The sequence below is a fragment of the Erpetoichthys calabaricus genome, chromosome 5 (genome assembly GCF_900747795.2).
Source record: "Erpetoichthys calabaricus chromosome 5, fErpCal1.3, whole genome shotgun sequence".
NCBI classification, from domain to species: Eukaryota; Metazoa; Chordata; class Cladistia; order Polypteriformes; family Polypteridae; genus Erpetoichthys; species Erpetoichthys calabaricus.
This window is the reverse complement of record NC_041398.2, coordinates 68,472,000-68,486,769: the sequence shown is the minus strand read 5'-3', so window position 1 is coordinate 68,486,769 and position 14,770 is coordinate 68,472,000. Positions and strand designations below refer to the sequence as shown.

The window sequence follows — 14,770 nt, the reverse complement described above, 5'->3', positions numbered from 1 at the left end:
CCAACGACGCGTTCCGTCGCATTCCGCATATGCATGCCCCCCTCCACCCCCTCCCCACCTCATTCGACCATACTCTGCGATACGCGCGACGCAGTACAACACAGCAGAGCAGAGCGGACACAATATTTATGTATTCATGCTGCCTTATGTTGTATTTTTAAGATAAATTCCAAGAATTAATTTGAAACTGTAGAGGTAAACAATGAATTTCTCGGAATATTTTATTTCAAACATTTCTCTGAAATACGAGTATTAGGGAAGCTAAACATACTTAATAAATCAACAGCATTTTTTAACGAATTCTTTTTTTCACATTATTTTAACTAGGGCTTATTTTCGGGGGAGGGCTTATATTTCAAAAAGTTCCGAAAATCTTGATAGGGCTTATTTTCGGGGGATGTCTTAATTTCAGAAAAAGACGGTATATATATATATATATATATATATATATATATATATATATATATATATATATATATATATATATATATATATATATAAGAAAATATCCATCCATCCATCCATTTTCCAACCCGCTGAATCCGAACACAGGGTCACAGGGGTCTGCTGGAGCCAATCCCAGCCAACAAAGGGCACAAGGCAGGGAACCAATCCTGGGCAGGGTGCCAACCCACCTCAGGACACACACAAACACACCCACACACCAAGCACACACTAGGGCCAATTTAGAATCGCCAATCCACCTAACCTGCATGTCTTTGGACTGTGGGAGGAAACCGGAGCGCCCGGAGGAAACCCACACAGAGACGGGGAGAACATTCAAACTCCATGCAGGGAGGACCCGGGAAGTGATCCCGGGTCTCCTAACTGCGCGGCAGCAGCGCTACCACTGCGCCACCGTGCCGCCCTATAAGAAAATATACATTTTTAAAAATAAAAAGACTGCAGTTGATACAAAATGAAAGTGATAGGGATTAATGGTTACAATTTGTTTTAGTGCAAGAAATGACAGAGGAAAAACAGAAGATGCTGTCTCAGGCCCTGGAGAAAGTGGAGGCCGATTTGTGTCGGAAATTTGAAGTGATGCGCCAGATACGAGCAGTTGAGCCAATACCAGCTACAAGGCAGAAGTTTGTTGACCACACTCAGGTAAAACTGTGCATACTACAATTGAAGAAACATTTCCAGTATATCAAAAGTTTGGTTATTTTTTTTTCACTTAGCATCAGTCCAATGGGGTATATTTTGAAAGAAAGAAAGAAAGAAAGAAAGAAAGAAAGAAAGAAAGAAAGAAAGAAAGAAAGAAAGAAAGAAAGAAAGAAAGAAAGAAAGAAAGAAAGAAAGAAAGAAAGAAAGCAGACATGTATATCATTATGGATGTACTTAGGTCTTGATGATCAGTATTTGTGGTGTCCCACAGGATCTGAGACCATACAAAGATGGCTAGGAGACCAAAGGTACAAAAAGGGGCAGGAAAAAAACAAACAAAGTCAACTGGCAAACGAAAAATACAAACGAAAAATCCTTAGTTATCTTTCTCTAACTAATAGTAGTTGTAATTAGTAGTAGAGAATTCAGACCTCAGATGCCTCAAGCTGGACGTAGCCATCTTTAATAGGTCAGACATGATGACTTAATATGTCATATGATGTTTGTGACGTGATCGGCAACAAGAGTAGCAACTGTAAATGATAATGGCTGTGGTCACGAAGAATTGACACAAAATGGCTGGGAGCACACCAAAGCCAAAAAACAAACTGGCATCACAAAAAAAATGATAACCTTGTAAAACAACCAGAGAAACAAATCTAATTATTTTAGAAATTAATTAAACTGGTTACCAATATATCACAGGCATACCCTCAACATGACTGGTGTTTTGAGACTTAATGTGAAGGTTGTGAGTTTGTTGTGTGCAAGACCAATAGAGATGACCAATCTTAACAATCTGTAGTTGAACATTCCCAAGTCCACAGCGACTATAAAGTGTGCAAGATCTCACCTAGGGTTAGGGTTAATTCACTTCTGATCCAAATTTTATACAGAACCCCCAAAAGGCCCAATATTTCTCACATGACCCTCAAAATCTGCGAAAGTATAACAAAATTTTTTAATTATCTTCTTTTAATTTTCTACTTTTTCCTAGTGAAGATCTGAATGATTTTTCCATTGTTCTGTTAAATGTAAAATTGGCTCCTTGTGAACTCTAACCCTGCTGCCATGTGTTCTTTGAATGCCATCCATTAACCCAGGCCCAACTAGAACGTATTGCCATGGGGCTGATAAACCAAGGAGTATTTGCTATAGAATTAGTTCCCTATGAACACTGTGAAAACAGTTGTGAAATATTTTATGCAAGTAATAACCAAGAGTAAAACACGTGAAGAGGCATCGGTTCAGTACATGAGTCCAGTTCAGAGCTGCCATCTGAACTATTCGAGATTTGAGACCGCTGGAGGAAGTGAGCATGAAGGCTGATAAAATGTGCCATCTTCACACAACTGAATCCTTGTGAGGAAATAAAACACACTCCAAAAACTGTGGGACAGCAACAACTTTCATTGCTTCAACAGTTGAGAATTCAGCACTAACAGCCTTGCAGTGTTTGCCTCTCACATCACGTGCTTCTCCTTACTGTCAGGGCGCCATGTATTGTATGACCACACTGTCCAGTTGTGGTTCTCCTGGGCAGCTAGGAAACAAAGAGGCTAGCATATTGGATGTCTCCTCATGGCTTTTTGGTATAGTAAGCAATGTAACAACCTTGAAGGGACAACCCTGTAAATCAAGGGTGAACTTGCTGCCAGACACAGAAGTGGACCAAGCTAATTAAAGATCTGCAGTCAGCCATCTGTATAATGGCCATATAGTTGATGTGAAAATTAATCTAAAAGAGCGGAGTTCCATATGACACTAGCACACCATTTTATAGGCCATTACATGACTGAAAAAAAAATCACAATGATGAAGATAATGCAAGCAGAACCTTATATACTGTACACCACAAGGAAATGTGATAAGAAGACGACCTTTTACTAACCCTCTAGATTGTTCTGTGAGGCACATCCAGGTAAGCTGTTTGTCCAGGCTATTGATGATCACTCCTTTATTCTGCCTTACACTTTGGACATATTTGACTTCATACAATCAGTTTACACTTTAACTTTTAAGTTATTTTGTATGGCACAGTATATTTGTGAATTCTTTTCTGTAGTCCTTTATGAAGCATTTTGTTTTTCTATTAATGGTGCTATACAGCAGGGGTCACCAACTCCGGTCCTGGAGGAACATAGTGGCTGCAGGTCTTCATTCTAACCCTTTTCTTAATGAGTGTCCTGTATTTGCTGCTAATTAACTTCTTTTGAACTAATTTGAATTGACTTGCTCTTGAAGACTCAGACACCTTAATTAGCAGCCAAACAATAATGAGATACAAAATGAGCCAAAACAACTGGTGTCCATCTTACAATATCTGAAAATAAAGAATGATGAAGGTCTCAGGAATGTTGGTCTGCTCAGGTCCCCAAAACATTTTAAAAGAGCTCTTAGAAAAGAGAAAATCAACAATTTCAGAAATGTCTGCTAATGCACCAAGAGAGCAGCAACAAGCCACGGTATTAAAGAATGGGTTTAATTAATGACAAGAATTGGCACCTCATTAAGCAACTGGTTGGAGTGAAATTAGTTGGAGTTTAAGGCCTTAACTTAGTTGGTTTTCTGTTGGCTCCCTCACTTCACATTTCATTTCTGTTTGGGTGCCATTTAAGGAAAGAAATGAAGCAATTCAGAGGAATGATGAAGAAATTCAGGGGAACACATCTTGAAAAAGCAATTCAATTCAAATGAATTCCAAAGAGGTTAATTAGCAGCATAAACAGAGCACTCATTAAAAAAAAGGGTTAGAATGAAAACCTAAAGTCGTGGTGGTCCTCCAGGACCAGAGTTGGCGACCCTTGCTATACAGTATAACAAAGTTTACTTTATTGATGGATTTGTTGTTTTTTAGTTAGTTATGATGTAAATCACTGTTGCTTTTTCTGACACCAAAAAATTTATTTATTTATTTATTTATTTATTATATGGATGTGAAGAACACCAGAGCATCACAAAGCACAGTCCTGTCTCCTTTTCTCTTCACTCTGTAAATATAATACCAGGTCACGTCACTTGCCGAAATTCTGCACTTATGGGTTATATTGATGAAGGGGATGAGTCAACTGGAAAAGTTTGTCTACATCTTAACATCAGCAAAACCAAGGAACTGGTTATTGATTTTACCACACCAAAGATACCCCAAACCATGTCCTGTCACTTTTCAGGGAGTGGAAGTGAAATTGGTTCACTCCTGCAAGTATTTGGGGGTCTATATCAATGACAGGTTGGACTATACTGTATAAGAAAGGGTAGTGCAGACATTTTTCTTAAGAGATTGCATTCCTTTAATGTGGGTATTAATATCCTTTACATGTTGTATAAATGTCTGCGATGCCCAGTGTGCTGTGTTGTGCTGGACTGGTAACATCACTTCAAAAGAGGCCTAACAAATCAACAGAAAATTAACAAGGCAGGCTCAGTTATAGGAAAAACAGCAAAAAGATTTGACTCCTCCAAAAGACCCACAGAACCAGGCCCATCTTCACACTGGCCTGCTTAAGACAGACCTCATCCAAGGCAGCATGACCCCAAGCTTTACTGGCAGGTGAAAATGGAGAACAGGCCTTTAAAGTGCAAAATACAGGCTTGTGCTGACTTATGGTTCCATTTGTGACCAGATGTCAGATTGGCCATATGTTGGTTACAAAGCGCACATGTCGTTGCAGTTGAGGCTCTGTGTGTCTGGTGTAGGCCTGTATGAATTATCCCAATCTGATCTTCAAGTCTTGGTGTCCACACACTAGGTTTGTGTAAGGTAGTGTTTCTCAACCACTGGATTGCTCCCCCTGAAGGCTGGAGGGTTGCCATCATAGTTTTGAAAGTGAGTCACGGTGTATCACCTGAACCAGTGTTTCGCAACCACTAGATCACGACCTGCCACTGGTGGGTTCCAGTTTTCTGTTGTTGATTCCGCGAGTGGGTCACAGTAGTTCATGTAAGCGATCAGCAGTGCTGCTTGATGTTTCCCTGTTTCTAAGTGAGCTTGCTTCACTAGGGGGATCCACTGATCTCACTTGTTTCCCCAAGGTGATATTTTTCAATAGCTGCTAGTGGGTCAGCATTAAAAAAAAGGCAAACTGGGTCGGGGGACCCTAAAGGTTGAGAAACACAGCCACGTGGAGCAGTGCGGATGACAACAAACCTTAAGGGGGCCTCCAAGAGCCAGAAAAAAATGCTGTATGAATTCCTGAGAAATAATAATAATAATAATGTGTTTTTTGTAATTCTTCCTTGGCTCCTTTGGACCACTAACGTTCTCATAGGACCTTCAGGGATGACCTAAAAAGCCCTACTTAAACCACCTTTTAACCTCAGTTTTTTTCTGCGGCATTAGCTATACTCATTTCTTCTGTTTTTCAGCTGTGCTTTTGTGCTTTTCTGAATATTCTCTGTATATTTTTCAGGGCTGTGGAGTCGATACACAGAACCTTTGACTCCGACTCCAACCCTCAATTTATAGTCCCATTGTCTCTGAATTCTTTATTTGTAATTAGACTGATAGATTTATTCAACAGGCTGCTTTTTAGAACCCCAGCCTGTTAACGTTTGTGTTTAAAGGGAGAACTGATGCCACTGTGGCTTTTTTTATACTATTTATTAAAGAAGCTACAAATATTGAGTAGTATTAAAAGTCAAAACTTGCAAAATTAAAAAAGAGGAGTCACAGTTGGTACATTTTTACTGGCTCCAGTAACTTCACGACTCCCCAACCTCAACACCCACTCCTAGTTTGCTGGTCCTTGACCATTTTCATTTTGATCTGGTGGTACTGCTCTTATTTCGGATTTTGGACTGGTGAATGTTTGGCGATTTATTGTATTAGTTTTAGTTATTTGATATAGTTTTGAACTTAGAAATGTTTGAAATTATTTTCATTTTTTTGATTTAATTGAATAACTTCAAATAAATATATAATTTCCAGCTTTGTTATTTTGGCCCAGTGGTTTTGTGACTTTGCATTTTTGTGATTTTTGCGTCTTATCTCAACCCTTTACGCAATTTTATGTCTTATCTCATACACATAGCTGCAGTGTCACCTTGGGCTTGACATACAGAAAGTAGGATAAAGGACAAATGACACAGACATAATAGAAAATTAGAAAAACAGAATCAAAAACAAAGACAAGACACGATTTGCAGAAATTAAAAACAAAAATGCAACAAAAAACTGCTACCTGGGCCTGCAGCCCCATCAGCCACTCACTAGCAGCACTGTGAGGAGTCACCAATAAAGAAGGAAAAGATACAGAAGAGAAGTAAATTACAAAATAGTTTACAGAACTAGAAAACTTAATGAAAAACAATTACATAAAAAGGAGGAAATTCAAAAACAAATTTTAATTCACAAGTTAATACAAAAAAATGACATACACTAGTAACATAAACATCCATCCATCCATTGCCCTAACCTGCTTATCTAGGAAAGGGTTGTGGGCCCAGCAATCATTGGGCACAAGGCAGGAACACCACCTGGAGAGGGCACCAGCCCATCACAGAGCCAACATGAACATATAGTAGAAAACAAAAGAAAGGTCCCCAGACCGAGCACTTGATCAATCTAAACACTTTTCAAGTGAAACTTTGAATAAATGAGTCTCTGGCAAAAATGTTATATCAGGACTTATGACTGAGAACTTTAACATTCCAACTTACTAACTTGAATGTGCAATTGATATTTTGTGGTCTTTGTTTTCTAAAATTCATCTTCCTATATGGGAGAAGAAAAATAACATCTCCCTTGCGTTTTTAACTTTTCAGTAAAATGTCGAGCCCTGCCAATGATTGTACTATTTTGTTGATTGCACTATTACTGTTACTATATGGGCATTGAATGGCATAAGTACAGCTTTGTCTCTCTCCTCAGTGCCCACACCCACACACACACACATATGTATTTCTATGACTGGGAGTCCCAAAGCACCTAAGTCCAAAAAGCACTTCCACAACTGCCCACTAGTGGGGGAAAACCCTTTGGTATTATAGGGAGGAGGGCAGTTCCTGGCAGTGATTGGCAGGTGGCCCTGTCTCTTGGGGGACCACTCACAAAACACATGGAATATAATACAGGCAAAGACAATAAGACAGATAATTAACAGAATTAAAATTAACATAAATAAATGTCTCAACCAAGGTGCCAAAAGGACATAAAACATGGATTTGAACCCCATCCAGAAGAGGAACTCTAGCTAAATATATACTCTGTTACAAAGTGGACATTTGATGGCGCTGTTGCTCACCTTTACCCCAACAGACAGTACGCAAGACACTGGATAAAATCATTAAGAATTAATTTTAAGTTCTTCTTTTTTCAATGTTGTGCCCCAAAGCACCACAATAAACAATAAATCAAATTTGTTGTGTAATGTTATCTACGGAAGATGTACTACATTACCTTTCTTGGATACATCCTTCTTTCTACAGTAATTCATGCGGTGGAAGACCAGACGGTGTTAACGGTTATAGATATTCTTCAGGATATTGTATGCTGTTGTTTTCATCTTCTGCACCATCACCATCAACTGTTTCAACACAGTCTATTGATATGCATTTAACCAATTTGCCGTGTAACCAATCGACATTTTTGGCGTTAATTTGTTTGACTTCATCGTTTCTCGGTGCTAGGATTGCCCGTGTACTCATTTTTTCTGTTGATAACCCTTCGTGATGAAATTCTTCAATAAGATTTGGACATACAGTAATGCATCTTTTTTAATTGGGATCTTCAAGTGAGGAAAATGTTAAAATTTATAAGAGCTGAGAGCACAGGAAGTGTGTCTGACAAAAGCATTCACAAGACTGAGAGATGAGAGTACCGTGGTCTTGTTTGAAAATGATTGATAGGAGGGCGTGACTTGAAAGAATCTTATGGCAATATTCTCATTTTGCAGGACTTGAAAAAAGCTTTTCCAAAAAAATCTCATTTCCTAAAGAGTCTTGTCATGTCAAAAGACTTTTTATATAATAGAGAGGTACATTTGTTTAAGTGTCCATTTTCCAGGTCTACCAAGGTTAGCCAGTTGCTCCTAAACCAACCCCAACCCCGACTCTGTAGTCCTCTGCATCCTATGGGATCAGACCAATTCTTTCCACAACTGATTCTGCAGTTCTATTGGACTCATCCCCTCCACACCCCATCTTGGTGCATCTCATCACCCAGTCTCATCTTCCTCCTGTTGCTCCACATGCCCAAACTAAATTAGTCTGTTTCTTCTCAGCACAACACATACTACATCTACACCAAGTCTTTCTCTTAATTCATTCCTTGACAGTCCACAGATCCATCTGATCATTCTCATCTCAGTTCTTTCCAGCTCTTCTTCATGGTCTTTATTCATCAGTCACATCTCACTTTCATAGAGCATAATACTGTTCCTCACATAGCTCACATAAACTCTCCCTTTCAGTGGCAAAGAGGATTTTAGAGTTCAAAATGGGGAACAGCTCTTAGAGTTTCTTTCACAGATCCCTCAACATTATCCACACTGTTAGAGCCTCTCTCTCTGTACTCCCCATTTCCTCCAAAACAACTCCATTGCTGATAATCTAAATTTACAATTACTGAATCAGCATTCTGCACCCCCCACACATTTTCTACAAATAAAGGTTTCACTCGCCACTTGCAGGCTCCCCTTCACACCACTACATCTTTTATGCACCCACTTCAGTTTGGGACATGAGTACTTCTAGGACTGGGGCATACCTTAAATCCAAACGTAGCAATTTTCAGCTTTGCTAATGTGTTTTCTGCAGTGATCTGTCACATACTGTAAATGTAATATACAAATCTCTGTGCTTTAGGATGCCTTGCTTATCCTGATGATCACTAACACTTCTCCAGTAGTTAAATGATAAGTCAGCCAAACTGACTGTATGAGTGCATGAAGCTGAGCTAATCTGCTAAACTTATAGAAGCAGTGAGTAGGTTGGCACACAACACCAGGCATATTAATGAACTTTACTGTATTGCCATAACAACGCTGGTTGGAATTTCAGTTGGTGAAGTTCATGCAAATAAAACAGCAATACAAACATCAAGACAAAAAACAAAGTATCATTCCCCAACATCCTCACATAGCCAGTGTAACAAAAAAAACAGATATTCATCGAATCAGACGACTCTTAGAGTATGTTGTTAGCTTATTTCATAGTTTGTGGGCCAAATTCTCAACAACAATAACAATTCATGCTACAAATAATGCTTTTATATTTAGTTTTTATTAAGAAATCATTCAGCATGCAATACACATCAGGCTCTGTTAGGACAACCTCATTTGAAAGTTGCCTTGTTCATTCTCAGTCTCTTTCTCTATTAGCTGAGGTGCTGTTGGTGCTCCAGCCATTAACTTCTCCAGGGGCTTCATGTATAAACGGTGCATACACACAAAAATGTTGCATATGCCCGTTTCCACCCTCACATCATATTATAAAAACTAAACTTGGCATAAAGCCACGCACATACCCACGCCAGCACCCCCCCTTTCGTATGTACGTTTCTACTCAGTTTTGCAAACTGGTGGTACCCTGCATCAAAGCAATGCTACTGTTCCTGTATGATTTCCCTTTCTTTTTTAGATTCATATCCATGATGAGGCTTTATCAAATAGACTGAAATTAACTGCATATCGTTTATAAATTTAAGGCACGTGATTGTAATCAACCTCTAACAATATAATGGTTCATGGAATGGCCAAACTATTCCATATACCATAGCTGCTTTAGTGCTGTTACTCTCAGTGCACCACTCAGAGTATTTTAAGCCAGTGTATCTGAGTGTAGAATCACAACTGTACAGCAGCTTGTGTGGAAAGCGTAGAGGATTATCAGGATACAGATTCCAGCTCTGGAGAATATTTACAGTACACGCTGCCTAAAGAAAGCCAGCAGCATCTGCATGGATTCCACTCAACCATGTGCACAGTCTATTTGAACGTCTCCCATCCAGCAAATGCTTCACAGCCTTTCCTGCACGGATCTTGAGGCTCAGAAACAGTTTCATTCCAAAAGCTGTAAATGCACTCAAATCACTCCATCAAGTGCTTCCAATAGATCTGTTTGTACTTATAATTACAATTACCTCACTGTAAACTTGCACTACATCTGTAATATTGCACAACCTAAGCCACTTAGTGAACCATTTTCACTATCTGTACAATATGTATTTGTATATTGTACTTATGCTTTCATACTACATATTTTTAATTGTTTTTTGTCATATTATTATTATTGTTGATTCTGTTGTTATTTTATCATTTTGTAGGAAAGTAAGTTTATGGAGGATTTGTATATTGAATCTCAATGTACCATACAATGAGAATAAAGGAATTCAGTTCAATTCAATTCAATTCAATAGAAGAGATCTGTATTTACAGATGATGATGACTGGCTTCTAAGTCAATTCAGATTCCAAGAACTATCCTCTTGGAGCTGTGTACTGTTAGAATACTTGGATGTATACTTGATATTATTTTTCAGATGAAATGCATTAAAGTATGTATATTTCATTATACAGATAAATTGTTCACTTCATTTAAATAATGTATATTGTTAATGATTAAACATGCAAGAACTCGGTGGCGCATGAGCTGGTGCCCCGTTCAGGGATTGTTCCTGTCTCGTGCTGCATGCTTGCTAGGATTAGCGTGACCCTGGATGGATAGATGGATGGAATAATTAAGAGCAGGAGGTGAATCACAAAACAAAGAAATGGTAAGGCAAAGCAAAGGGCCAAAACCATGAGACTAAAAATACCCAGGCAACCAGGAAATAAAGGGCAATATGTTAATCTGAAGTCAAAGGTAAAACGTAACTGCTCAGGATCCCAAAGCATGCAAGTATTAACAGTTCCAAAAATGCCCACAGTGGGGCAGGGCACCATCAAAAAACCCTGGCTAGACACAGCCCTGAAGTATCTTTTTAAAAATAAATGATTTATTTTAAACAAAAGCTCGCTCCATAAAGTACAAAACTCAATTGCCCGAAACAACAAGGCAATCCAAAACAAACATAACTGTATATCCAAAGAAAAATCAAAAACTGAGCACAGGGTCAAAAATCCAGTAATTACAATAAGCACATAACTCACCAAACACTGTCGTGTTCAGTTGTTGTTTCTGCCAGAATGCTAGGGGGAGTGTTAAAAAGTGTGTTACGTGATGAAAGGATGGAAAATGAGTCTTGGGGGAAAGAATGTCGTTGTTTTTTTGTTTTGTTTTTTTTGAATATCAGGCCTAAGAGAAGGTTTATGGATGTGGTGAGAGAGGACATGTGGGTGATGGGTGGTAACAGAGTATGATGATGAGGACAGAAAGATATGGAACAAGATGAGCCGCCGTGGCAACCCCTAACAGGAGTAGAAGAAGATTGTGCTGGTCGTAAAATAAAGAAGTGAACGTTCTGAGTTACCCATGTCTGGCTAATTATCATGCTCTGCTCCGGTCACAACAAAATTGGCAATGAGGATCTCTTCTATATATTGTGCATGCTTGCAGTGAAAATGGCTGTTGCTAATGTGCCTTTTCGAAATGTTTTTCTTCTGAGCCCTGGTGAGCCTGCAGTACCATTCACAATGTGGCTTCAGATGTTCAGTTAAGTATCTACTGGTCATCGACACTACTTAGGGATGCTTGGCCTGACGCTAGGAAGGGAGCAGTCCTACTTCATTGTCTCAGGACTGAAGGTCAGCGAATTTTTTACACCGTGCCTAACACAGGTATTACGTACGATACTGCTGTAGAAGCATTGAAAGTATACTTTTATGCCTAAATCTAACGTGATTGTTGAGCGCCATACGTTTCATAAAAGAACCCAGGGACCACAAAAGACTATTTTACAATACGTGGTTGCACTATGTGATCTTGTCGCCACATGTGAATTTGTCAAACACGTGGATGAAATGATTTGTGACCTATTGATTGAGCATGCATATAGTCCACACATATGTGAAAGATTGCTATTGGAGCCAGGCCTTACATTGGATAAAGCAGTAACTCTTGCTACTCTTGATAGAAGCAGCTACAGATCAGGCTAAAACTATTTCTACAAACTCTAGCATCATGCCAGTACAGACGGTGCAGCATAAATATAGGTTTACTTGTGTCACAAGAACAACACAAAGTCATCAAAAAGGTTTGGAGCAGCCACCCACATATTGTTCCTTGGCTGCAAAATTGGTTGAAATTGAACAGAGGTGTTCACAGATCCGAGTCCAAAACAGAACTCTGTTATGTAGTTAAGATGGCGGCTTTATATGCTGAGAAAAGGAAGTGATGTCTTCAGTAATGGCCAGACCCAGAAGTGACTTCATCAGTGATGCCAGACCCGGAGGTGATGTCATCAATGGCGCCGGAACCTTGCGGGATTTGTTACCACGATGTCTGCTAACTCTGGGGAAAGCGTGCTTTCGATTTGGATCACAGTCACACCTGGCTAACTCAGTGAGCTGCCCTGCCGCAAAAGCAATTTGTAGGCTCTGCAAAAAGACTGGGCATTTTGATAAAGTGTGTCGCTCTGCCCAACCCAGTACACGGGAAGTGCGTGAGGTTGAATTGCCAGAAGTTGCTGTACTATATACAGAAAATACAATACATGCACCTGCTAAAATTACCTGTGCAGTGATTCCAGCTCACAGGACCTGATTGTCAACACTGGCTTATCAGTTTCAATTTTGCCCCACAGCATTTACACCCGTCACTTCAGAAACATTCCTCTGAGAAAACCTACAGTAAGATTTTAATTATTTAATTATTTCATTGCTTGATTCCATTGAAGGTCCAGTAAATTTTGTGGCATTAATTTTAAGGAGATCTGGGTTCGCTTCCTGGGTCCTCCCTGTGTGGAGTTTACATGTTCTCCCTGTGTCTGCGTGGGTTTCCTCCCACAGTCTAAAGACATGCAGGTTAGGTGCATTGGCGATCCTACATTGTCCCTAGTGTGTGCTTGGTGTGTGTGTGTGTGTGTGTGTGTGTGCCCTGCGGTAGGCTGGTGCCCTGCCCGGGATTTGTTCCTGCCTTGCACCCTGTGCTGGCTGTGATTGGCTCCAGCAGACCCCTGTGACCCTGTGCTAGGATATAGTGGGTTGGAAAATGACTAATGACTGACTGACTGACTGACTGACTAATTTAAAGTGGTCATTAGCAGGCAGAAGCAAAGCTTTTCTTAAAAAAAAGAAAAAAAACGAGCAAAATGTTGTGTTCAGTTGTAGTTTCTGCCAGAACTGTGTATTACCTGATGAAAGGTTAGGAAATGAGTCCTGGGGGGAAAGAATGTCATTTTTTTTGAGTATCAGCATGTGCTGGTTGTAAAAATAAAGAAGTGAATGTTTCTAAGTTACCCATGGGTGACTAATTATTGTACTCTGCTCCGTTCACAACACACTCCCAAGTGCCTTCAAAATGAATCACCAGGAAATGTCGGAGACCCCCTGGATTTATAGATTGGATGGTAGTTCCTAGCAGTGAATCACAGGTGGCGTGAGCCTTGTGGGACCACCCACAAAAGACATGGAACATAGCACATAATAAATGAAAGTAACATTAAGATAAAACAATGACTCAAAAAAGAACAAAAATACAAAAAACAAGAATATGAACCCCAATCAGGGGAGGAACCTCAGTCTAACTATAAGAGAGGTTAGGAGCACACGCTGATACAGCGCATTGCCTCACCCACCACATGACAAACCAACTCAGGATCCCAGATTAGGACCCGAGTGCAGCCATGCAACGGGTGACACCTCAGCACCACACTAGTTCAAATGGAATGGAACCAGTGTGAGGTTTTTTATGGTGACTGGAGTGCCAATTCTGCCACCAATCCCCAGGTTTTTCCCTGCAGGTTGAAGGGCCTACATGCAGGGCTGGATGCAGATTAATGTCATACCCAGGACGGAGCAAATGCAGGTTAAGTAGAGCCACTTTTGGCGTTTACAAGATTCGAACCAGCAACTTTCCGATTGCCAGGGCAAAATCCCTAGCCTTAGAGCCACCACTCCGCTCATAATTAACTTAACTATAATAGAAACTCAAAAATCATCACAATCCTAATGTTAAAAAACAAGCTAACTAACACTAAAGATTCTCTAGGATGTCATTATTCACCAGGAGATGACACACAGTGCAAACAGCACCATACTTCTATTGTTGCAACCTTGACATCATCAACACGATGAACAAGGTCAGATGAATAATTATAAACAGAGTCGAGTAAAGGAAGAAAAAGTATTAACTTTGTTAATTCAGTTCCAGTCATGAAATATTTGCCAGAAATGGAAACCTCATATGTCAAAAGCCCGAATTAGACAAAGATACAGACGGAACACCAATTAGGCATTTAACAGATCAAAGGATTTCCTGCACTGTTATACTCAAGCATTAAAGTAATAGGAAATAAAAGGAAAAAACTATTTTTACATAAAATTAAGCAAAATTTTCAGGAGGAAGTTTGCAGTTTGCTACAGCTGTCCATGTGTCACTTAACCCCTGAAAGCTCATTCAAAATACACAGTCAGTACTGCCACAGTGCTGCGTGAGGGTCATTAGACTTTGATGTGCCATCGAGTTCATTAGCACGTCGTCTCATGATCGTTGATGTTGCATCATGACTAGAGCGAAAAAGGAGTATAGACCTGTACAGAAAATAATGGAAGACTGGAGGTGAG

At 39.7% G+C, this 14,770-nt stretch overlaps 1 protein-coding gene across 1 annotated transcript in view; it reads left to right on the top strand.

Annotated features, from left to right (window-relative positions):
* The window catches only part of LOC127527999 (cilia- and flagella-associated protein 99-like), a 52,369-nt gene that overhangs the window by 22,439 nt on the left and 15,160 nt on the right, over positions 1 to 14,770 (top strand). The window contains exon 4 of the mRNA XM_051928537.1: positions 959 to 1,110. Coding sequence (XP_051784497.1) covers positions 959 to 1,110 — 152 coding nt within the window. The remainder of the gene's footprint in view (positions 1 to 958; positions 1,111 to 14,770) is intronic.